Consider the following 25,121-nt stretch of genomic DNA (forward strand, 5'->3'; position numbering starts at 1 on the left):
TGGTAAAGGCTTAATCATGAGTGTACAAACTTTAACATAATACCCATTTACACACATAGCTCTTTGACTTAGAAAAAATATCATGTTGTTAACCATTAGGATCTGGGTATTCATACCTGAAAAGAACAATTTGAGGCATGTAATCTTTCCCTAAACATGTGCATAAATATCACGTCCTTTGATTCACATCTACAGCTCACTCTAGTGTGCATTTGCTATTTGAAACCTTTCCTTAGTTGGAATGTTTGGGATATGCTTTGGCACTGAATCACAGCATTCCACAATGAGCAGAAGAAACATACTGACTACCAGCCTTGTAGCATGAAAGGTCTTGTGCTTGCCTTCATGCCTTTTCAAAGATTATCTCATTAAATCTTTTCACATGATTCTCATGTTGAAACAAAGAAACATTCATTGTCATTATATTTGTGAGAAAATTAAGACCTGCCCATAGTCAACACAGCTAATAAGTGGCAGAGATGGTTTTCAAACTCAGATCTGCCCGAATACAGTCTTTCCATTTGCTGTATAGGTAGGGTTCATCATCTGGAATCTATTTCAATTAATGACTAATAAATGTTTCTGATTATTTTCTCAAATACCAGATTAATGAGATACACTTCAAATGCCTAAAACCTGTATACGTGAATGAATTCATAAACTAAGAAGGAAAAACATGAATACAGTTTTTATAGTTAAAAATCATTGCCCCTATTTCTCATTTTCTTTCTCATTTCTTAATACTGTTTCTCTAGTCAGAAACCATGATTGGTTTTGCCTAGATGATACCTGATCTCTACTATCTATCAGCTCTTAATTTTTCATGTAATTCTGGAAACTGAATGGGATATATGTGCAAAAATGTAGATGACTTACTCTAAGAACCTATATGCAGAAGTGACAGTTCAGACTGATTCAGTGTTACTTTTAGGGATAATGGTTTAAAATATTAATTCCATAACATACTTTTTAAAATCCTGGTTTAGTTCCTTTTGAAGAAATCTCAGACCATGTCCATAAAGATAAGAAAAATACCATGTTCTACCCTCACCTGGTGTCCATTGAATAAAAAGAAGTCTATTACATCAGCAATGTTTTTCAAATCATAGCTTTGATTTGTTTTGTGCTGAGTATGTGTGTGTCCTTCATGTGCACTTTTCACAGCCCAAACCTGGCAGTCTTTGGGTTGCTATGATTAGGTGTTATGTGTTAGACCTGCCTGCTTGAGCCCCAACAGGACAGAAGCTGTGTTCTCACAATGCTTGCCTTCTGAGTTGGCAGTCAGATGGTACTTAATGGAATTTTTATGAATACATAAGTGATGAAGACAATAATGTACAAACTTAAAATGTCCCTAATTCCAGAAGAATATGGTAATTAAGACATGTATATGTGTAATTTTAAAAATATCCTTAGCACTCCTTGAAACTAAGCCTGAGTGTGGAAACATTCCAATTTGTAACTGCAGCCTTCCTGATTGTTGTTAGGAGTACATGAGATAATCATCATAAAATACTTACCAAAATGGCCAGCATGGAGAAAATCATCAGCAAATGTTACTCTGCTCTAATGTGCACAGCTAGATGGTATGCAACCCTGCACAACATACTTGAATTAGAAGCCTTAAATCCGATAAAAGGTTATTAAATCAAATGTAATAGACAACAAAAAATGAAATGGCACTTAACACACTCCTTATTGAGAGGATTTACATTTGGAAGGGTGAAAAAAATGTTTCTTAAACAATAATATATCTCACTTTATTAGACATATTTCTTATATTAACTCATTTGTATTTGTAACGGCTTATTTACCTATACTGTGATCTTTGAGTTTATAAATGTCTTATCTCTCTAACCAGACTTGACCTTTTTGAGTTAATAAAACATTCTTCTAAAAAGAACCATGAACGGTACCTTCTAAATATTTTAAAGTACAACGCAAAACTTTAAAATAATTGTGTGTCTGTATTTATGTCTATTTATACATTTTATACAGAGTTGTGTTTGTGTATAAAGAGGGAGAGTCACTCTCCGGGTATATATGGAGAGACAAGTATAATTATATATAATAGAAAGGTTTGTGAAGTGAACAGAATTGTATCAGAAAACCCGATTTTGCATCCTGATAATGATATTTAAATACAGAGAGGTCTTGGGCAGGTTACTTAACATCTTTAAACCTCAGTTTCTTCACCTAGACCTGCACTGTCGAATATAATGTCCTGGCATGATGGAAGTCTTCTATGTCTGTGCTGGCCAGTGTGATAATCACTAAGTGCATGTGGCTATTGAGCACTTGAAATGTGACTAGTGTCTGAGGAACTCAATTATAAATTGTATTTAATTTTAATTATTTTAAATCTAAATAGGCACATGTGGTAAGTAGATATTTTAGTGGGCAGTATAACCATAACATCAAGGAGGATGGGACAATATTATATGAAAAGAAGCTCTCCTGAATTCCCCAGGTATGGGTGCTACCAACACAGTTTTGAGCAGAATGGTTCTCTTTTGAAATAGTGGTATTCTCCCATGATATCTTAGGACTTTAAAGTGTAAATGCTTTTTCCCTTATTTCTTTCAACAGATCTTGACAACTTTAAAACAAGAACAAGAAGCACTGTGTCTGTCCGTCGAGGTCAAGGAATGGTGCTACTGTGTGGCCCGCCACCCCATTCTGGAGGTACATATAAATGCACTGACATGTGCACGCTTCACTCCCTGTTATTTTTCTTGCTCAATGTTCTCCCTCCTGACACCAGCTGAGTGCACAGTGTCATTTATAGAGATTCCCAAAGCCCCTCCATGTAGAGGAAAAAACCATTGTGAATGCCTCCCATCATTAGGATAGGAAAATATCAGATTGTGCAAATTTTCCACCCCACTGCAGTCTACCTGGCACAAATAGAAAGACACCTGAGTCAATCAAAATCAGAATGCTGTTGCTTGGTAAAGCAGTGTCATTAAAACTACTCATTCTTCTTACAACTTGATTGGGTTAAAGAAGATGGCCCTGATTTATTCTGTCTCCTGGTTGGTCTGGGAACTGTCTGTGAACTATTTCTACTCGCAATACTTCTGACACCAAATGTATGGGTTTTTTCCACACTAACAACCAAGTCTCCAATCTTCTGGACACCACCTGGCTGTCCAACGACAGGTGGACAGTTCCATTTTTGACAGTAACTACCCCACTAACTACTCTGGGATGGTTAGTGTCAGAACTCATAGGAGAAAGGCTCAGTCCCACAAGGCTGCCCCCACTTCAAATGGCACTTTCAAGTGCTTGACCTCCCATACTTCTGAGTAACTGGCTGTAAAGTGGGACTCCCAAAACTCCCTCCTTGGCCTCCATATTTGCTAGAATGGCTCCCAGAACTCAGGGAAAACAGTTTACTTACCATACCAGCTTCTTATAAAAGATATATAAAGGTTACATATGAACAGCCAGGTAAACATATAGAGAGAGTGAGGTCTGAAGGGTTCTGAATGCAAGAGTTTCTATCTTTGTGGATCCTCCCCACATGTGGATGCATTCATTAACTCTGAAGCTCTCCAAACTCTGTCATTTAGAGTTTTTATGCAGGTTCTGTTATGTAGGCATGATTGATTGAATCTATGGCCATTGGTAATTGAACTCAATTTCCAGCCCTTCTCCCATCCCCAGGAGTGGGGAATGGGGAGGCTGAAAGTTCTAACCCTTTAATTATTTGGTTGGTTCCTCTGACAACCAATCAATGGGCCTCACCAACAGTCACTTAGTTAGAATAAACTCAAAGTATTGCTGAAAAGGGCCTATTTATGAATAACAAAAGACACTCTTCTCACCAACATCACTCAGGAAATTACAAGTGTTTTGGGACGCAGACCAAATATATATATTTCTTATTAATTGCAGTGTCACAGGATCAGACCAAGAACAGAAGTTCCTTGACCATAGAATCTAGATCACTTTGTGGAGACTCATAACAACTAGATCAGTTAGGAATGCGCTGGGCTGCAAATAACTGAAAACCCAGCTCATAATGTTCTTTTTTTCACATGCAACATTTTCTCTTTCTTTTTTTTGAGACAGAGTCTCACTTTGTCACCTGGTCTGGAGTGTGGTGGTGTAATCTCAGCTCACTGTAACCTCTGCCTCCCAGGTTCAAATGATTCTCATGCCTCAGCCTTCCGAGTAGCTGGGATTACAGGCATCCACCACCACTCCTGGCTAATTTTTATATTTTTAGTAGAAATAGGATTTCACCATGTTGACCAGGCTGGTCTCAAACTCCTGACCTCAAGTGATCCACCAGCCTTGGCCTCCCAAAGTGCTGGGATTACAGGCATGAGCCACTGCACCTGGCTGGCATGCAAGATTTTCAAAGGTATACAATCTAAAGCTAGCACAGCTTTTTGAGGATGTCTTCCAGGACTCATGCCCTTCTCTGATTCTTCTCTGAAGTGCTTAGCATGTGGTATGGATGAGGCATGAAGTCTGCATTCCAAACCAGATCAAATGGGAAGAAGCAAAGACAAAAGGCAGTAGTTTGTTTTTGCTTGTTTTTGTCATTTCAATTTACCTTTTTTTATCGGAAGTTTTCTTTGCCTGAGGACTTTGCCTCCATTTTATTGATCACCCCAGTGGCAAAGGAGACTAAAATATCAAGTATTTTATGCAGATATATTATGCTCTGGAAAATGTCATAATTTTACTAATAAGGGAGAATATGGAGAGATGTGTAGGCAATTTGCAGCATCGGCTAAAAGGAACTACGAATACTAAAAGGCAAATATAACTGCATATAAGGGATTCAGTAGTGCGGAGGTTTAATAAATAGTAATATTTATTAGGATTCCACTAACGTCTGTAATGACAAGATTGATAAACTCTACTCTTGGAAATCCAGGCTGAAGTTTAGTTAAATATCTGCTATTCTTGTTATTGTCTTAATTTTTAGTTCGGCCTTCCATATGATTAAAAGAACAAACTTTTTAGATTTGGAATTTGAAAACACTATTTTATTTTTGTCCTCTGTTCAAAAGTTGTAATGTTTCCTTTCTCATCTAATTCTGAGCTAACATTTCCAGCAGAAAATAACAATTAGTAAAGGAGCTAAGAGGCGTGTACTTCAAACATCCTGCATACGAAGGAAAGGTGGGAGAGGCAGGTTCCCCTCTATGTCTGGATCAGGGACATTGAATTGTTAGGATTGCTGGCTTTTGAAGACTAACAGAAAATCTAGGTTTGATTTCAGAGGTTTGTGTTTGGAAAATGGGATTGTTCTTCAGGATTTCATTTTCCTTTCAAGTTAGTATCATAAGCACTAAATTTGGAGTCTGGGATATGAGTTTTGATCCTTGTTCTGTTTCAAATCATTATTTGATACTGGGAAAATATCTTCAAATTATTTATGCCTCACTCTGCCTATCTATAAAATGAAGAGATTAAAAGAAGTCTCTCAAATCTCTATTGATTCTATCAATACATAATTATAACTCAATAAGGGCTAAACATCTTGTTTATCAAGTGTGTTTGCATTATTGAAGGCCTGTCCTTTATATGAGAAAACCACTTCACTGTGGACATATATTTAGATTCAGGTGAAGTTCACTCAGACTAACACTTCTCTTTTTAATATGAAATCTGATCAAAATAAAAATGGAAGATTTTACTAATTTCTTCTGCATGCTACCTTCACTGCATTAAGTTTTCATCACATGGCACTAACCCTAAAAATTAATCTTGTAGATATATTAAGAAAAAATACCACTAATGTCTGATATAATGATCTCTTTAGGAAAGGCAAAACACATGAAGTGATGCTGTGCTGCTGCACAATGAAGTACCTGACTACTTTCCCTTTCCCACAGAGAAGTATATTAAAAATTTCCGTAGACATCTACTGAAATGCACTTGTCTCTGCTGGCAGCAGTCAGCAGCTCTGAAATCCAGTTTCTTGAGCTGTGCTGACATTCCTGACAATCTTGATGGTGAAAGACAAGGAAATAAATATTCTTATTATGAGCTCTATTAGAAACGGTGCACACAGTAACGCTGTGGGCAAAGCAGGCACGGCTAAGACGTTTTTGAGAAAAGAACAAAGAAGATATTCAAGGTTATAAGAGAGCATCTCAGACATCCATCAGTTTTGGACAAGGGAGACAATGATTATCTGATGAAATCCTTCCAATTTCTCAAAAGCCTCCAACGCAACTGTACGGCAGTGATTCTCTCACTGCTTTTCTGGGCTGTGTGTCACCCTAAAGCTGGAACATTCACTGTGAGCCACTGGACATACTGAGCATTTTAGACCCAGCATATGGTCTCCTGGTTTCCATTGAAACAGATCATGCAGAGGAAAGGAAATGAGTCAGCCTTTTATTATATCAGTGGGGTACTGAGTAATGGCATGAAATCCATTGTAAGGGACGTTGCATGTCCTATTTCGAAAGCTGTGCGGTGTCAGACCTTCTTAGGGTAGCAGAGAAATGAGCAGCAATTAATCTGTTTTGAAAAGCATTTCAGTCAGCAGGTATTTCCAGCACTCTACCAATCACTATGTGTGGTCTCTTTGTCATCTCTTGGTTTATATGTATGAATTCAGATGTGATGGTTTTGCATAGATTTTTACCATTAAATATAAGAAAACACCAAAAAACAGAAATCACTTTGATGGACTCTGGCTATCCTTGGTGCTCCTTTCTATTAGAAACAGAGATTATTGAGGTTCAGAATGTCCACTTTGCTTTCTGCCAACTTCAGGGTCACTGGGCACCAGGAATTCATGACCTTTAACCAAGCTCTCATTAAATAGGAATAGAACAGAGGAACTTTGAGATTCTTCCTTCCGATGTATGAAAATTTCTAGTTTATTCATCAATAAAATCCTCACGAACTGTTCATCAAAAGAGGTTTTTGTTCATGCCTTCCTTTTATGTCACCAAGATGCTTGCTACTCAAAGGGTGGTTCATGTACCAGCAGCATTGGCCTCACCTGGAAATTTGATAAAAAGGTAAAATCTAAGATCCCACTACAGCCTACTGAATTGGAACTTACATTTTAATAAGATCTCCAAGTGATCATATGCACATTCAAGTTTGAGATGCCCTGAGTCAGTCATAGCTGTGGTTCCCACACACACCCCACCTCTGGCCAGTGAGGGTTAACAGCTTGAGAATCTGGAGGGCAAATTGTTAAAACCATAGGTATCCAACCTGTTCACAAGGATATTCTGATTCCATAAATCTGGGGTAGGGTCGTCAAGGCTGTTAAAAAACAAAAAACAAAACAAAAAAAAACAGGCCAGGCACGGTGACTCACACCTGTAATCCCAGCACTTTGGGGGGCCGAGGCAGGCGGATCACTTGAGACCAGGAGTTAGAGATCAGCCTGGCCAACATGGAGAAACCCTGTCTCTGCTAAAAATATAAAAATTAGTCTGCTGGTGCGCGCTTGTAATCCCAGCAACTTGGGAGGCTGAGACAGGAGAATTGCTTGAACCCAGGAGGTGGAGGTTGCAGTGAGCCAAGATCGTACCACTGCACTCCAGCCTGGGCAACAGAGTGAGACTCTAGCTCAAAAAAAAAAGCTCTAGCTGACTTGCTCACTCTGAGGCAGCACCAGATTTAAGGTCCATTCACTTGGATCATCTACAAAACTAGCCCAGGTCCAGCCCTGCTGAGATGGAGTGCTTTGATTTCCATATCACTCAAGCGGAAGGGCTGAGCATTCCTTATGTGAAATTTTTATTTAAAATAATTCATTTATTTATTTATTTATTGAAACAGAGTCTCATACAAGGCTGGAGTGCAGTGGCACAATCGCGGCTCACTGCAACCTCTACCTCCTGGGTTCAAGCTGATTCTCCCACCTCAGCCTCCCGAGTAGCTGGGATTACAGGAGTGCACCACCACACCTGGCTAATTTTTGTATTTTTAGTAGAGATGAGATTTCACCATGTTAGCCAGGCTGATCTCAAACTCCTGACTTCAAGTGATCTCGGCCTCCCAAAGTGCTGGGATTACGGGTGTGAGCCACTGCACCGGCCAATTTAAAATAATTCAAAATAAAATATAGTTACCTTAGGCTTTATCTTTGACTTTATATGTTTTTGTTCATAAAGGAAATGAAAAACTAAGAAAAGGCTGACTTTTCCTAGATACTCATACTCAGAAGTAGCATTCTGGTCAGGTGCAGTGCCTCCTGCCTGTAATTCTAGCATTTTGTGAGGCCAAGGTAGGAGGATCACTTGAGCCCAAGAGTTGGAGATCAACCTGGCAACACGACTGTCTCTAAGAAATAATTTATTTTATTTTATTTGGGACAGAGTCTCGCTCTGCCACCCAGTCTAGAGTGCAGTGGCGTGATCTCAGCTCACTGCAACCTCTGCCTCCCAGTTCAAACATTCTCCCACCTCAGCCTACCAAGTAGCTGGGACTACAGGCACATGCCACCATGCCCAGCTAATTTTTGTATTTTTAGTAGAGACAGGGTTTTGCCACGTTGCCCAGGCTGGTCTCAAACTCCTGACCTCAGGATCCACCCGCTTCAGCCTCCCAAAATGCTGGGATTACAGGTGTGAGCCATCGCACCCAGCCTAAAAAAATAATTTTAAAACTTAGCCAGGTGAGGTGGTGTGTACTTCTAGTCCTAGCTATTTGAGAGGATGAGGTGGGAGGATTCCTTGAGCCTAGGAGTTCAAGTCTGCAGTGAGCTATGATCACACCACTGCTCTCCAGACTGGGCAACAGAATGAGATCCTGTCTTAAAAGCAAACAAGCAGACAAAACCCAGAAGTAGCTTTTCTATTCATCCAACTTTCCTACATTATTATCGGTGAATGTATGGCTTTCCAGAGTATATTTGAAAAAGAAAACCACCTGACTCTGATTCTAAGATTATTGTCATTGTTATGGGTTTTGGAGAAACTAGCTAGAATTTTCATCTTTAGATTGCTTTTACGCAGAACACATCCCCCCTACAGTTGGATCCTATCCACAGGGCATCAGACCCAGGGACCTTAGAACAGAACATCTGTAGAGTCCTTTATGGTGTTTATAATGCTTTAATTTACATTATATTATCGCTGAATCCTCACAATAATCCCATAAGAAGTAAGGACATGTGTTTCATAGATAAGGAAATAGAAACAAAGAGATTATGTGAGAGCACACTCTAATCACTGGCAGGAACAAGTTATTGTTGCCTAGAATGTGCCCTTTTATTTATACATAGCAGAAAAGAGTGGAAACACGCACTGTACTTTCTATGTGACTAGTTCTTTGGCCCACACACCAGGTCAATTAAATCTGAGTTTCTTGATGGCAGGGGATCCTCTGGCATCATCCAGGTAATTTTAATATGCAGCCAGGGTGGAAAACTTGTGTCCCTGCATTACAAAATCAAGTAGGACTTATCCCAGCAAAACGTCTCTATATGCAAACCTCTCCAAGGTTCCATAAATGTAATTTTACATGGACATACCCACACAGATTATAATCACAGCCCTTAAAAGAAGCAAGCATGCCTTTCCACAGCATGGTTATTTCAGCTGGACCATGTTGTATTTACTGTAGGACAGAGATAAAAGTGTGAAAGTAGGACACCCGTGTTCTAGTCCTAGCTCTCCCATCAACTTGCTATGTGGTCTTGGGCCAATTATGTAACTTCTCTGAGCCCTATTTCCTCATTTGACTTGTTTCTGTCTTCCCACACTTACTCTGCTTTCGGTATCAAGATATCACCTTCAGAGTTAGACTCACCCAGTTTCTTACTTAGTCCAAACTATGCTGACAGGTCATTGAGCCAGGACTAATCTTACTGTGCTAGAATTTAGCATCCTCTATGCCCAGAATAATCTTCAAGACATCCACATTCAAGTCAAGTTGCCAACTCTGCCTAACTCCACATTCAATGCCTTATTCTCATCTTCTTCCCCCAACTGGCTCCTAGGTTTACCAGTTTTATATAATTTTAGATTTTCAGGTACCTTCTTAGTCCAGACATTTAGCTTAACTATTGTCTTCATTTCTTACCCAAAGGTGCATGAAATCCCATTTAACCCCACTGCAAATCTCCAACCATAATATGGTATTCTTTGCATTCTAAGTATTGCTTAAGTCTAGGAAGTCTAGTTATTGGCCCCACCCATCATATCAGACCTCCTTGGCTGTTGACATTCACCTGGCTGGGTCCTAGGTTTGTCAACTGTGCTTTGGACGACTGGTCACTTTCCTCAGGAAGCAGTCCCTGTACTTCCCGCTTACTCCCTCTAATTTCTCTCATTACCTTTTTCAGGCTCCCTCTCCTTCCCCATATCTGGGTTCCTAGCATCACTTTTAAATCCTCACATACTACTATAATGCCAACCAAATGGAATTCATCTTTGTCCTGTAAACTTTTCAAATCTGTTATGAGGATTAAAAGACATAACAAATGTGGCAGCAATTTGCACAGTTAAAACTTCCAGACAGCCCTGATTTTATTAATTAGGTTTGGTTTGATTATTTTCATTTGCTTAAGCTTGAAGTCAAAGTTAAATCAGAGAACTGCTCATCTTTGGATATATGTGATTGTTGATTTACATTCATATAACAACTTTTATGTAGGCAAATACTTTTCAGATATATCTCCCAAGAGATTTGTATGGAATTTACATCTATTATTAACATAAATTGGTTATGCTCTGGCATTGTGGCTTTATCCCATTCTTGTAACATTTGAGAATTGCTCTTAAAGACTTTACAGTTAAGGTAAACTCTACCAATCGTCTTCTCATAAGCCAAACCCTGTGTGATTGTTTATATTTGCATTTTCTATTTAGCGTGTACAGTATATGCCTGGACTTCATTTCCTTAGAAAAAACAAGGCACTAGGTAGACTTAGGAGGATCCAGAACTTTAAAAATACTGCTGAAATAATGCTGAGAATATTTTTAATAGACTAAAGAATGTTGTCTTAAACATATTTTTATGTGGCAGCTTAAAAAAGCAAAATGTGAGATTTTTAAATGGTTACAAAATTAACAATCACTTAATTGTCATAAAAAAGCTATAAGAACATTGCTCTAAGTGTTGATCACCTTTTCTGGTCATATTGGGAACATGATTGAAGGTACATATGGGAACAAGGAAAGGCCCAGCATTTCACTTGAGTCATCTCATTCTCTGTGTGTGTGTGTGTGTGTGTGTGTGTGTGTGTGTGTGTGTAATGAGAGAAGTGCCCAAATATAGTCCTAGTTTTAAAAACACAAATAACAAATGATAGCTAATGATCTTAGGGTCCTGAGTCTTTGTTTCTTGACCACCACTGAGATAGCTGCTCTTTGATACCAATTTCATGTCACCTGAGAAGTGACTTCCCTAAGAGATGCCTTATCACCTGCAAGTAAATTAAAAACCACAGGTGTCCAGTAGGTTAACACAATCAGATCAGTGATTCAAAAAAGGTCTTGTAATAAGGCAAAATGTGGGTTCTCGTCATCTGGTCTTGGAACTTACAACATGATGTTTAAAATGTCGGCTGGGAGTGGCATTGCAATACTGCTACTATGCCATTTTTCAAGAATGTTGAGGTCAGCCAAACTTGGTTTAAACCACCTTTTATAACATAATTTCTATGAAACATGCATTGTGATTTCCATTTCTTAACGGAGGAACTTTATATATTCACTTTAGTAGCCATCTATCTCAATTCAGAGGGGAAAGGTTAACATTTAGTTAGTGATAGGCTAATCAACATCATCGACTACTAGATATCTTTTTTTAAAAATCAGGAATTAAATGTTCTTCTGTTTGTTTTTCTTGTGACAGGGTCTCTATCACCTAGTCTGGAGTGCAATGGTGCGATCATGGGTCATTACAGCCTGAAACTGGGCTCAAGCAATCCTCCCACCTCAACCTCTTGAGTAGCCAGTACTACAGGCATGAGCCACCATACCAGGCTAATTATTTTATCTTTTGTTAGAGATGGGGTCTTGTTTTGTTACCCAAGTTGGTTTCAAACTCCTGGCCCCAAGCGATCTTCCTACCTCAGCCTCCCAAAGTGCTGGGAGTACAGGCATGAGCCACCGTGCCCATCTAGGAATTAAATATTCTTAAGTCGATCTTGTTTGGTGCTTCTTGACTCTACTGTGTTCCTTTGAAAGATATGAACTTGGACTCCTTTATCTGAAATATAATCGGCCAGTTCCTCCCTTTTTTCTCTTTCCACTTTGCCAATCAGAGGGGGTTACAGCACATTAGTGATGTAATCAGCATAGAATAATGTGAAACAGTTTATAAAGTGATGACTTTCTGCATTCATTAAGCCTCCTCTTTCACCCATTGAGCAGCAAAAGAGAGCCACATTGATCAGGGACAATTTGTGATAAACTATCTGACCCAAATGGCCTGGGTGGAGTGTTTTGTGTTTAGAAGGATAGGCACTGGGAGGGAGTACTTGACCTCACTACACCAAAGGCAGGCTCTACTTCTCTCATCCATGAGATCATTTAGCTCAAAGAAAGAATCAGCAAAAGAAGCAAAAGGGAGGAATTGGGGCCTGGCATGTCTACAGGAGTGACTTGCTTCTCCCCTATCAGATATGACAAGAAGAAGTGAGGTGGATATTTTTGAAGTCAGTTATCTCTGAAATTGGTGAAGTATATTCTGTGATGCTACTAACATACTTTTTGCCTTTGAATTTTCCTGTCAACTCTTTTTAAAAAACTTGAATGTTTCATGACTATACTTTTGAATGCCTAGATGTCAACAACTATATACTTATGAATAGAAAAAAATAAGTTTATATAAGTAACAAACATTTCCTGGTCATAGAAAAATTATAGACTTTATAAAGCTGAGCCTCCAGTTTCTTAAAGTAACCTTATACAGAATTGGTGGTCTGGTTTTTTGAGAAGAGTTTCCCAGGACTAGTAGCTATATACTTCCACTTTAATTGTTTTTTTAGTTCTAGTAAGAGAGATGCTTACGCTGTTTTTACAGCTATAGAAAGTTCCTGCCCATAGCACTTAGAAATAGACTTAGCTACTTAATAAATACCAGTTAATTAAATATCTTATTGTTAAGAAAAAATAACAATTTGGCTAAAAAATAGCAGAAATAAATTTCAGGAAATTCTTTTTCTGTCTCCTTTTTTCCTCATTTGCTTTCGTGCAAATGTTTCCATGTGCGTGCTTTATTGGGCAGAAACCAGTAACTTAATGATGGCCCTAATTATCTAGCTTCTCTCCTGACAGTTAGTTTGTGCTTACTTTAATGATAGGCACTATGTACTTGTGGATATACTGATTTAAATTCAAGTTGAGTGCATCTCTATTATCTTTTTAAACATCCAAAAAATAAAAAAGATTATCTCCAGATTTGGTCCTTAGAACTGGAGGCCTGTTGATGTCAGAGTAAGGGTCAAACACATTAGTGCCAAAAGGAAATAACATTTGGAAAATGATAATGGATCCATAAAGCTAAATGATCTACAAACTGTGATCATTTGACAAAGCTGGACCACATGCAGAGCTTTTTCTTTTGGAGTTGCCCTGTCCCAGAAAGCAGTGAAGGACGACATTGTGTTAGAACATAGGTTGAGACATGAAGAGTCTGGAGATGTGAAAAACACATTACACGTCCAGGAGAGTGCTACCAGGGATGTACTAGCCAGAAGAGAACAAATGATCAACACTGATCTTTCAACAACATGAATCTGGCTGAGCGTTTCATAAATAATCCAGTGGACAATCACTGCAGGATAGACGGGAACCATTCTTGTTTTAATGCCTGCTGGAAATATACCCTGTGAACCTCATTTTTTCAGCTGAAAAAGGAAGGAGTGGTTCTTTGGCTACATTTTTAGCAATTAATAGGTATTTTGTCAGGTCAGTGCATCATGATGTTACGTTGAATTAAGCAGGATAATGATGCAGTACATAGAATGAGGAAATGCTGACTGAGTCCTGGAAATTTGGAAATAGACCCTGGTTAGGAGCTCAGAAATTGAAGGCTCAGAAATGGAATATTTACCACTGTTGGTAACTTTGAACCGAGGAGTCTTAGGCTTAAATAAAAAGCTGTTAATTTTTCTGATATATGTTTTAACATACTCAGTTTGGTTTTCAGACATTAGGAACAAAATAACTGGAAAAAGCCTAATTGAAGACCAGAGAAAACTATACATTTAGGCAAGTGAAGTTCACTTTCACACAAGGAATAAATCATGGCATTTTGTCTGAGGGTAGGATTAAAACTTTTGATTCTATGTAATATCAAAATACTGATTTAAGAGGAAATGATTTACTGGAGTAGCTGTATATTAATCAATGACAAACAATATGGATAAAAAACTTTTCAAATCAATCAAGCTGATTGGAGTTCTCCATATCCACTAATGATTTTGACATTTGCAGATATGTAGAATAAACACAAAGTTCCAAATGAAGCATAATAGTTTTACAGAGAGACCAACTCTGCCGGCATTATGAACTCAAAGAAATGTTTAATGTTTTATTCAGAGGCTGAGAGAATGTTCATGATATCTTAAGTAGGTGGTGCTGCTAACAAAACAATGGGCAGCCACTTTGTACCAAGCCAAGAGAGCTCTTCCCATCTCCAGCCGAAACACACCCTCTTTTTCTCCCATCATCTGGTGCAGGTTAACACATTATCACAATCTTCACTGTCACAATTAACCCCTGGAAAGGAATTGTGTCATAAAAACACTCCACAGGACTTCATAAATCCATATGGCAGGCACAGCTGGAATGACAGTTGCAGTTGATAACGTAGCATTTCAGAAATATCCAAAGAATCTCTACTTTGTGAAGTAGTGTGGAATGTACACTTCCTCACATTCCCTCAAATCAGCACATATACTAGGGAACACCTGGGAAATGCCAAGATGCTTCAGTTTTAAGTGTTTGAAGCCCAGTTCTTATCATTTCACACAGACCAGAGTTTGCTTTTTGGAAAGATAAAAGGGCTTTTAAAAACAAAAGGTGGCTGATTTAAGGATTATATTTCTTCCTTTTCCACTTACTGCAAAATGAGTTAGCTATGACATCTCTCTAAAATTAGTACCCAAATATAAGAAAGACATTCATGTACCTTCCTCTCTTGCTACCTTGGGAATTTGTTCACTGTCTCTGCAAGCCAGCACTCCTTCTAAACTCCAGTTTACTTCAATGGACACAGTTGTGATGAATGAGATTTATGATTGGGTTCTAATGGATTATGTAAATTAGGATTTCAAGGTTAAAGGAATAAGATTTCTTTTAAAAAGTAAAAATATGAGATTTTGGCAGAACCTTTCAGATACCAGGCCTTGTTATAGACAGGGAAGATATAGGAGTGAGCAAAAACAAAATATTTTCTCCTGCCATGTAGCCTACAGGTCTGCTGGGGAGGAGCAAGGTAATGAAATCATACTGAGATGTGTGGTTTTGGTTGTGAGGTGGGGGTAAGGGAAAGGGAAACAGGGTTCAGTGACCATGTAAAATAGAAGGACATGATGTGGACTGGGGAGTCAGAGAAGGCTTCCTTGAAGTACTGGTTCTGAGGCTTAGATCTGAAGGACAAGAGAGTAGAAGGAAAGGAGGAGTATTATAGACAGAACAGCCGTATATAAGTCTAGAGTGGGGAGGTTGTCAAAAGGAGCCAACATGGCACATGGGTATGGATATGGGGAAAGGTGGTGTAGTTTACTGTGAAAGTGGTGACTGAAGCAATAGAAAGCTCCATTTTTGTTCCTCAAAATTTTATGAAATCAATGATAGCCAGACACCAGTAAGTTGGAAATAGAAAATGGTTATCAAATTGCCTTAAACTTAAGTTTTAAAAATTGAGATTCTGGGAGCCCCATGCAGTCAATTTATAGAAATAGAGGGATGCACCCATTCTTAGCTAGTGAAACCAAGGCTTGGATAGAATTACAACCAATGTGTTAGAGTCATAGAGTTAAATAAAAAATAAAGTATCTACACTATATAAATAAATAATAAAATAAAAAATCTACACTATCATGATGACTTGAGAAAATACTTAGTGATAAAAAAAAAATATTTAGTGATCAGGAAGGAGGGGAAATGTCAGACATTGCCTAGGGAGGCAAAGCAAAACAAAACAGAGTGAAAATGCGTGTGGAAGGAATGCCTTAAGAAAATTAATGGATGCATCTCCATTGTGCTTTCCGTCAAGTACAAGAAAACATGGATTCTATGAAACAAAGATGCCAATGTTAAAAGAGAGCTGCTGCCAATGCAGATTGAAGTTTGAAGGGAACTGGCAATGATGAGAAATGGCAATATTAAAATCGGCAATGCAGACTCAGTAAAAAGCCAAATGAACACTGTAGAAAATTGAATTAGTGATAAGCGTGACTAACTACATAAGTTTTTATAAAGAACATAAAATGAATAATCAGTATAATAATCAGAAAGCTTCATAAATACAAAAATTAGATAGTAAAGTTCCAATCCATATGTAATCAATGTAATTGGTAAAGATAGATCATCAGTGTATACATATTATTTTATTGTTTAATATCATCACATACTTACCATTCCATGTGAGTTCATCATCCTTTTACTAGTAAAAACATATTGTACTTTCTCATGTTTGAGAGGGAGTAAAAAATATTATGGTATTTTTTATTTTAAAAATTAAAGAAGAAAGGATGTTTACTGGGAGCTGCCAGGAAAACACTTGGTGTTTTATACATGGTGCTATACACAGTTCCAGAGATATAGTCACAGGATTTGGAAAATTTTTTAAAAATGTTTCCAATGACATAACTTTACTTGGTTTCAGCATAGGACCTGTGCTCGTAGTAGCCCATATATTCTCTTGTATTTATGTATGACACATAAATTTGCTAAATATAAATAATTGGGCTGGGCAAGGTGGCTCACACCTATAATCTCAACACTTTGGGAGGCTGAGGCGGGCAGATCACTTGAGGTCAGGAAATCGAGACCATCCTGGCTAACACAGTGAAACCCCATCTTACTAAAAAGAAAAATACAAAAAATTAGCTGGGCATGGTGGTGGGCACCTGTAGTCCCAGCTATTCGGGAGGCTGAGGCAGGACAATCACTTGATCACGGGAAGCGAAGGTTGCTGTGAGCTGAGATCACCACTGCACTCCAGCCTGGGCAACAGAGTGAGACTTCGTCTCAAAAAAAGATAAATACAAAATAATAATTAAAAACATATCACAAAATTTGCTTTAAAAATAAATAAAACATAGATCTAATAAATAAAAATGGGATATGTACCATCTAAGTTGCTAGAGACAATAAAATCAAAGAAGTTGTGGCCAGGCATGGTGGCTCACGCCTGTAATCCCAGCACTTTGGGATGCCGAGGCAGGCAGATCACTTGAGGTCAGGAGTTTCAAACCAGCGGGCCAACATGGTGAAACCCCATCTCTACTAAAGATTTTAAAAAGTTAGCTGGGCATGGTAGTGCATGCCTGTAATCCCAGCTACTTGGGATGCTTGAGGCAGGAGAATTGCTTGAACCCAGAATGCGAAGTTTGCAGTGAGCCAGGATCACGCCACTGTACTCCAGCATGGTCAACATAGTGAGACTCCATCTCAGAAAACAAACAAACAAACAAACAAACTACAACAACAACAAAGAAGCTGTAATCTGTTTAACCAGAGACTCTAAAGATGAGCAAAAAAGCATATATGAAGTATAGAAATATGACATATGAGTGTATATAGCTTATCATGAAATATAAAGAAATGCAACTTACTTTAAACATAAGAGCCTCAGATTGAGTTAAAAATCTTTACGATCTAAACAAAATACAACGACACAAAATACCTAGCCTACTAACAAAACAGATTTTAAAAAGAAAAATAAATGAGGGCAGAATTATTAGTTTTAGACCAAGCATTATTCAAATACAAAAGCATTAAATTAGATAAAGGCAATTTTTTTTTTTTTTTTTTTTTTTTTTGAGACGGAGTGTCGCTCTGTCACCCAGGCTGGAGTGCAGTGGCACGATCTCCTCTCACTACAAGCTCCGCCTCCCGGGTTCATGCCATTCTCCTGCCTCAGCCTCCCAAGTAACTGGGACTACAGGCACCACCTGCCACCATGCCCAGCTATTTTTTTTGTATTTTTAGTAGGGGAAGGGTTTCACCGTGTTAGCCAGGATAGTCTCCATCTCCTGACCTCGTGATCCGCCCGTCTCGGTCTCCCAAAATGCTGGGATTACAGGCGTGAGGCACCGCGCCCAGCCAATAAAGGCAATTTTTATTATTAAAATACACAAACCACAATGAAGACATTCCATTTACATTATTTTAAACACCATGAAACATAGTCATAATATATAAAGCTAAAAGTTTGGGAATACAAAGAAAAATTACTAATGCATATTTGTTATCTAACTTGATAAGTCAAGTAAATAAAAATAAGGATATAAAGAATTTGAATAATGTAATAATGATTGGCCTTTCTTAATGTAAACATACATATTTATGTATTTTCTTTCTAAGCACTTCCATAATTCCTATTTCAATTATTTACATGTTCAACCAAAAAAAATTTAAACAAAATTGAAATTATATAGGCCAGGCCTTATTTTCCGCCATAATGCAAGTAAATAAGAAATTAGTTATAGGTAGTTTTATACAACACCACAAATTTTAAAAAAATCAACCCATGCAAATTTCAAATCACATTTCTGATATCTACTGGGTCAAAGAAAAGATAAAACCCATATTAATATATTTTTCTAAAGTGAAAAAAATGAGAACAAACATATATTTGCTTGTACAATTTATGAAAAGTATACCCTGAAACAAATTAATAACCTTAAATTTGTTATGTGAGGAATCCTGGAAATCAAAATCAGTACCTTAAGTATTCACCTCATGGAATTCAAAGGAACATGCCACAAACCTAAGGGAAATGGAAAGAAAGAAGATAAAACTCAAAATTAGTGAATTAGAAAACAGCATATAGAGAGACATCCAAGAGGAGCTTTGAGAGAGATGGAAAAAAAATATGCAATATTTCTCTCCAAATCTAATCAAGAACAAATTAGAGAAATACAAATATGCAAAATGATAAATGAAAAAGAGCACATAATTTTGTATAAAAGATTTAAAATCATTTAAAAAACTACATACAACTCTTTGATCATTTAAACATCCAGATGAAATGAATAATCTATTAAGAATATATAAATAACAAAATTGAACCAAGAAAATGTAGAAGATATGAACATACCAATTATTATGGAAGGAATCGAAAGTTGTCAAGAATTACTTTCTCCAAGTTCTCTGGTCTATACATTTTATAAAGAAAATATTTTAAAGTTTCAATGTAATTCTCTTGCCACATAATTTGTGGCACAGCAAAGACAAGATGAAAAGCTACCAGTTTATTTTATGAAATGAGAATAATCCTGGCACTACAACTTGACAAAGACAGCAAAAAGGGAATGCCTCTCTCTTATTTATGAATGTTGGTAACACTTATAGAGTGAGTAATACATGTAGGCACTATTTTAAAAGCTTTACATATATTAACTCATTTACCCCTTACAAAAACCTGATATAGGTATTATGTATTCCCCTTTTATGGATGAGAAAAATACCTGAGATATTAAGTAACTATGGCATTACTCAACAATTCATGAATAAACACTTTAGGATATGTATATAAAATGAGATAGAAGTTTTAAAAGTACAGGTAACTCAAAGTAAGCCAAAATAAGTATTTGCTCAAAATATACCATATTACAGATTAAAAATACAAAAACAAAATTAAAAAATAAAAACATAATGAAGGGTAAAAAGATACTTCTAGGGTGGGGCCTGGGGGAGGGATAGCATTAGGAGAAATACCTAATGTAGATGATGGGTTGATGGGTGCAGCACACCACCATGGCACATGTACACTCTATGTAACAAACCTGCATGTTCTGCACATGTATCCCAAAACTTAAAGTATAATAATAAAAAAGATACTTCTATGATCTGCTTAATGACAGCCAATATTATATTTAACAGAGGATGTAGAGACAAATAAGAATGAAACAAGGTTTTTAATTATTGGGTGATGATACATGAAGGTTCATTATACCATGATTTCTACTTTTGTTATTCGTAATATGTTAGAAAATATATGTAACAAAAATGTTAAAAGAATGGTTTCTATGGTTGAATTTAGTGATTTCTAAGGTGGCTTCCAGTTCAGATCTTACATGGTTCTCTGTTGTTAATTACCTCTTTTTCCAAAAAAGGCATTTTTTGTACTGGCCTTTTGGGGAGGAAGATGTTTGCATTATGTGGAGGTCTCCTGCAAACCATATAGTTCTTTTATTACTTCTTTTTTCATTTGAAAATCATTCCAGATACTCAAGTTAAAATAGCTGTCCTTGCTTTCCTGCCTGGAGAGACGGGTATCACTAAAAATGCCTGGATTGGCAGTAATCCGCTTTCCTCCTGCCTGGAGCTGTTCTGAATCTCCAGTGGCAGGCCCTCACGGTGTTACTGGGGCAAGTGTGCAGTGATGTGCATTAAATCTGCACACAGCGATGCTCTGACTACTTGGCTTTCTGCAGGGAATGAGAAAATATACATATAAACACCCCCGTTCCCAAATGGCACTGTAGCCTAGTTAAGAAAATTGCTTGAGGGGGAGTGCATTATGCTAAGAGGGCTAGTTCATTTTCAGGTTACAAAACTTTAAATTCAAGTTGACACAGCTTCTATTTTCATTTCCATACTTATCTCAACTGGGAAAATATGCTGTTTGTCACTAAAAACCAGCCAGTGAAATGTAGAGGGAAGATGGAGAGTCAGTGTTCCACAGCCGGCAAGTGGCTGTGATCTGAAATAGGTCATGTTTTAGTTGGTAGCAGATACCATACCAAATTTGCTTCCCACTGGTAGACTTTCTCCTTTTATTTTCAACAAAGTCCCATGTACCCAGCAGCAATCTTTAACAGGAAAAATGCAATTATTATAAGTCATCTCATCATGTGCTAGCATTCCAGATAGCTCATAAACAATTAAGAATCGAGTCTGAATTAAATGCAGAGGTTCAGGACTAAGTGTGTTACAGGAAGACAGAGAATGCTGTTCTGTCAGTTTTGTGACCATGAGCAGTTTCATTCAAGAAACCACATGGAAGGTGTCCCACTGTTAAGTACCACATGTGACCTCTCTGGTTTGAATATCAAAGTAGATCCATAAAGCTTAAAGTACATAAGCTTTCATGTGGCTATACTGAAATTTAAAGAATGAGAATGAAGGCACCCATTAAAAGATAAAACTGGGTAAGACTAAAATTAATCCTCCGTAATCCTAGCTTTAAAAACTCTCATCTTTACTGTATACAGCTATCTTTAAAGTGAGTTATTGAGTAAGACCAAAGGCTCTTCTGGTCACCCTTTCACATGTAGTCTACCATATTCCTATTCCAATAGAAGCTGGGAAACATTCCAGGATAAATTAATTGTAGAATCAATTTGCTTTTATAGAGCATAGATTAGAGAAATATTAAAGTTTTAAGAGTTTCTGTTGACAGACTCGTAGAATATATTTGCCATTCAGACCCTATGGCTTGTTAAAAAAAAAAAAAAAAAAATTAAGAAGCATTTTGGGTGTTGACCCTGGGATGTGTAATTTATGCATGGCTCTTGTAAGCTGTTACCTCTTAATCACCCAGGAGCCCCAGCTCTTGAAGCAAACTAATGATCCCCTGCTGACTATCTGCTCTGCTTGCAGTTCTGCCTTCAACACATCTGTCAGCACCACTTCCCAAGGGGACTGTATGAAAGTTGGAAAGTCTGACATCCGTACATTAACTACTCTATGACTTTCTCCATTAATAATGGACTGTCCTGCCGTAAGCTGTGAGTTTCCTCCCCAACACCGACCGTTTTTGCTTTTATGTGCCACTAGGCCTGTCATCAGAGAGACAGCCAGAGAAAAGACATCTGGCATCTGTAACTCATAGGGGGTTCATGAAAACTAAAGCAAGCAGATTATTCTCTCAAATGAAGTTCCCGGAAATACTGAATGATGAATGTCGTGCTAATGGCCTCCTTCCTCTAGCTTGGTGACAGCCTGTAACCAGTTTAAAAAAATATCTTGACATACACCTTCAATTTTTATTTAAGAGATACAGTCCTAATTGTTATGTCAAATCCTTGGAAATAGAGCCCACTTATTTTGAAAACATTATTTTTTCCAAATCTACAAAGGAATTGCAGTATGATATAATAGCTAAAGGTGTTTTCAAAATCCATTTTCCAAGAAATTGCTTTAAAAAAGAGTTCTCTGAAGTAAATCACAAGTGCCTTTAAGATTCTGGCTGGATTGTTTGTTAATATACCTTAGATGCAGATAAAAACTGAGGGCAGGAAAGAGAAAATTGGAAGCCCACTAGGTCAGAATGGCAAGTTTTTTGCTTTTATCAAAAAAAAAAAAAAAGACAAAGTGGGAATCACTGTTGGTGAATGATTTTTGTACCTCTAAAGCTCATAAATATTGAGGGGTTTATTGCCTGTCTTGATAGGTTCCTTGTCAAGTTACTGTAGAAATAACTTACCCTACCTGGAATTTAGAACAGGGCTTTTAAATTTTCAAGGACTACACTGCAGTTGAATTGGAGTGAGCCAGATGTAAGATAATAGGGGATGGGAAGACCCTGAGGAAGTAGAGAGTACACATCTCATCAATAAGGGGCAGGGCATTGTTGCTACAGTGCCCCCAAGGGGGTGCTCTTAGCCTCAACTAGACAATCAAACTGACTTGATTTCCATGGGTTACACTTGACATCTGATTCACTTAGAGACAGAACACAGTGTATGCCGACAGAGCAGTGCCAGGCCTTGGTCTTCAATGGAAGTCCCTGGAACAGTCCAAATAGCAATCTAGGGACTTTTTTTTTTTTAATTTTCTCTTTTCCCAAGTGTTATTTCAAGAGCAAAGAAGTTAAACTTCTGTAGCTAAGTGTAGAGTATCCTGATTTAGAAGGTCTATGTCTTAAATAGGAACCAAGATCTCTTGTAAGGTTCCTATAGGCACAGCTTCCAAAATCCCCAGGAGGAGGGTCAAGCCTCCTCACTATGTGTCACCACACTCAGGGAAGCCCAACCCAATAACTTCTCATCAGATGTGTTCATTTGCAGTCCTTCCAGCCAGATTCAGCTTACCAATCCCGGGTCATTCTTATCATAACAACATAGCCTGCTTATGTGGCTGACATTTCACCTTACCAGGTTTCCAGGGTAACAAAGCCAGAAAGTTAACCCAAGATAAAGTTGTCCATAGAGAGGAAGAATTTTAACCCTTTACCCACTATTGTAACATGGGAGTATAAACTCAGATCTTTTCTTTTTCTTTCTTCCTCCTTCCCCTTCTCCCCTTCTTTCTCCTTCTCTCCCACCTTCTTCCTTCTTTTAGAAAAGTTAGAAGACTAGATTTTTGTAAATGTTTAGTCTCCCAATTTTTAAGCGAGACTACTGGAGTAAGAATACTGGACCAGAGAACAGAAGACCTGGGTTCTATTAATAGTATTCTAGCAATTTGCTGTGTGACCTCCCTGTGTTAAGTGAAAGGCTTGCATAAGGTCAACTGAAAAGCGATTTCTATGACACTGTTACTCTTTTCTAATTGCTAAAGTGCCAGGGTTTCTGTTTCTGTGCTCAGTGCCAGGGTACTTGTTTCTCTTCCATCAGCTTTTCTCCTTCTCTATTCTGCATTATCATATGAAACCAAAGAGTGAGGAAAAAACTCAAGGATCTTTCAGAATCATAGATGACTGATACCAGTCTCGTCATTGGACTAGATTTCTTGGTGAAGATAATATGACGGTTAATGCTAACTCTCACAGCATTTAAGTCAAAATATCTGCCTTTGTTTGCATTGCCCAAATAAGTTGGATCAAAAGAGTTACATCTGGGTGGATTTTAACTTTTAACCCAGTTTTTCAGATGTGTTAATATATAGTGCAAAGTTTCCAATGTAGTTAGAGTTACTACAACCCTCATTGAAATTGCCTCATATTGTGACATTATTATATCCTACAATCACTCATATATCTTTATTTTTCCAATGCTACCATCACATCCGAGAAAAGGTAGTGTGGTACATTTACAAATAAAAGAGGATTAGGATTATTTTTATTTTAATATTATCACTATAATTATCTACAGAGTTATGAAGACCGAGTCAAGGGTTCCATTTGTAGCCATCAACAAAGAGATTAATTTATTATTCTCAATCTGGCTCCAACCCTCAAACTATATTTGGCCATTGGCTTGGGGATTTGGTTATTTCCTCAACCCTTTGTGAAGAAAGCTTTTAATGTTTTGTGGGTCAGAGACTCTTTGTTATATAGTAGAAGTATAATCTGTAAGGAATAGAAAGGACTAAGTTGAAAGTAGCTGTGCCTTGAAGTTATTAAAAATACATTTCACTCATGATAACATGATCATTTTCAAGAATTGTATTATTCCTCCATTCACCACAATATTAAACATTTCACCAAGGAAATGGCTATAAGTGATTTAGTTCTAGGAGTAGGATCTAATTTTTTATATCACAGTAAGAAGCTGATCAAAGTTGTTGAAAGCTGACTGTTAAAGGATTAATTAGGTCACATTGAAATATATGATTTTAAAACAGATGGAAACTAGAAATAAATAAGTAAAGAAGCTAGCTGCCCCCATTTTTTTTCAAGAATATGTTATTGAAAAAGTATTGAGCCTTCATCACCATTTAAAATATTCTTACTGAGCATTGTTGAAGCCATTTTAAAGAGTATGTTCTTCAACATAAGGGCAATAGAAAACCATGAGGTCTTCTTCTAGGAATTGAGCTTATATATCACTCTTTTATTTTTATTTTAAGAGTGCAGGTTATGGGTTGCAGCAGAACAGGGCTGTGTGAAGATAACCATGAAATAGATGCTGCAATAATCCAAATTTAAGAGATGTTGGTGTCTTTATCTTGGGCAGTAGCTGTGGTGGTGGATTCTTTGTGTTTCCCACTGAACCCAAACACAAAATCTTCCAGGGCTCCAATCTAAGATAAACCCCATCCACTTGGGCACTGGATTGCATTCCCTCTCACCCACTCAAGAACTTCACTCTAGCTATTGTTTTACTC

General features: G+C 37.6%; 1 protein-coding gene and 1 long non-coding RNA gene across 19 annotated transcripts in view; one reads left to right on the forward strand and one right to left on the reverse strand.

Annotated features, from left to right (window-relative positions):
* LOC105477607 (contactin 4) overlaps positions 1-25,121 on the forward strand; it is a 1,037,214-nt gene that overhangs the window by 783,162 nt on the left and 228,931 nt on the right. For all 16 annotated transcript variants that reach the window (XM_071092102.1, XM_071092103.1, XM_071092099.1 and 13 more), the window contains one exon: positions 2,590-2,685. In XM_071092102.1, the coding sequence (XP_070948203.1) occupies positions 2,590-2,685 (96 nt within the window). The remainder of the gene's footprint in view (positions 1-2,589; positions 2,686-25,121) is intronic.
* LOC105477604 (uncharacterized) overlaps positions 1-25,121 on the reverse strand; it is a 44,345-nt gene that overhangs the window by 7,244 nt on the left and 11,980 nt on the right. For 2 of the 3 annotated variants that reach the window (XR_011620191.1, XR_011620192.1), the window contains exon 2: positions 18,851-18,894. This is a non-coding gene — a long non-coding RNA (uncharacterized lncRNA). Of the gene's footprint in view, positions 1-6,845; positions 6,983-18,850; positions 18,895-25,121 lie in introns of those variants that run through there. The other variant, XR_011620193.1, reaches the window with a different exon arrangement.

This window comes from Macaca nemestrina, chromosome 2 (assembly GCF_043159975.1).
Source record: "Macaca nemestrina isolate mMacNem1 chromosome 2, mMacNem.hap1, whole genome shotgun sequence".
Classification (NCBI taxonomy): Eukaryota; Metazoa; Chordata; class Mammalia; order Primates; family Cercopithecidae; genus Macaca; species Macaca nemestrina.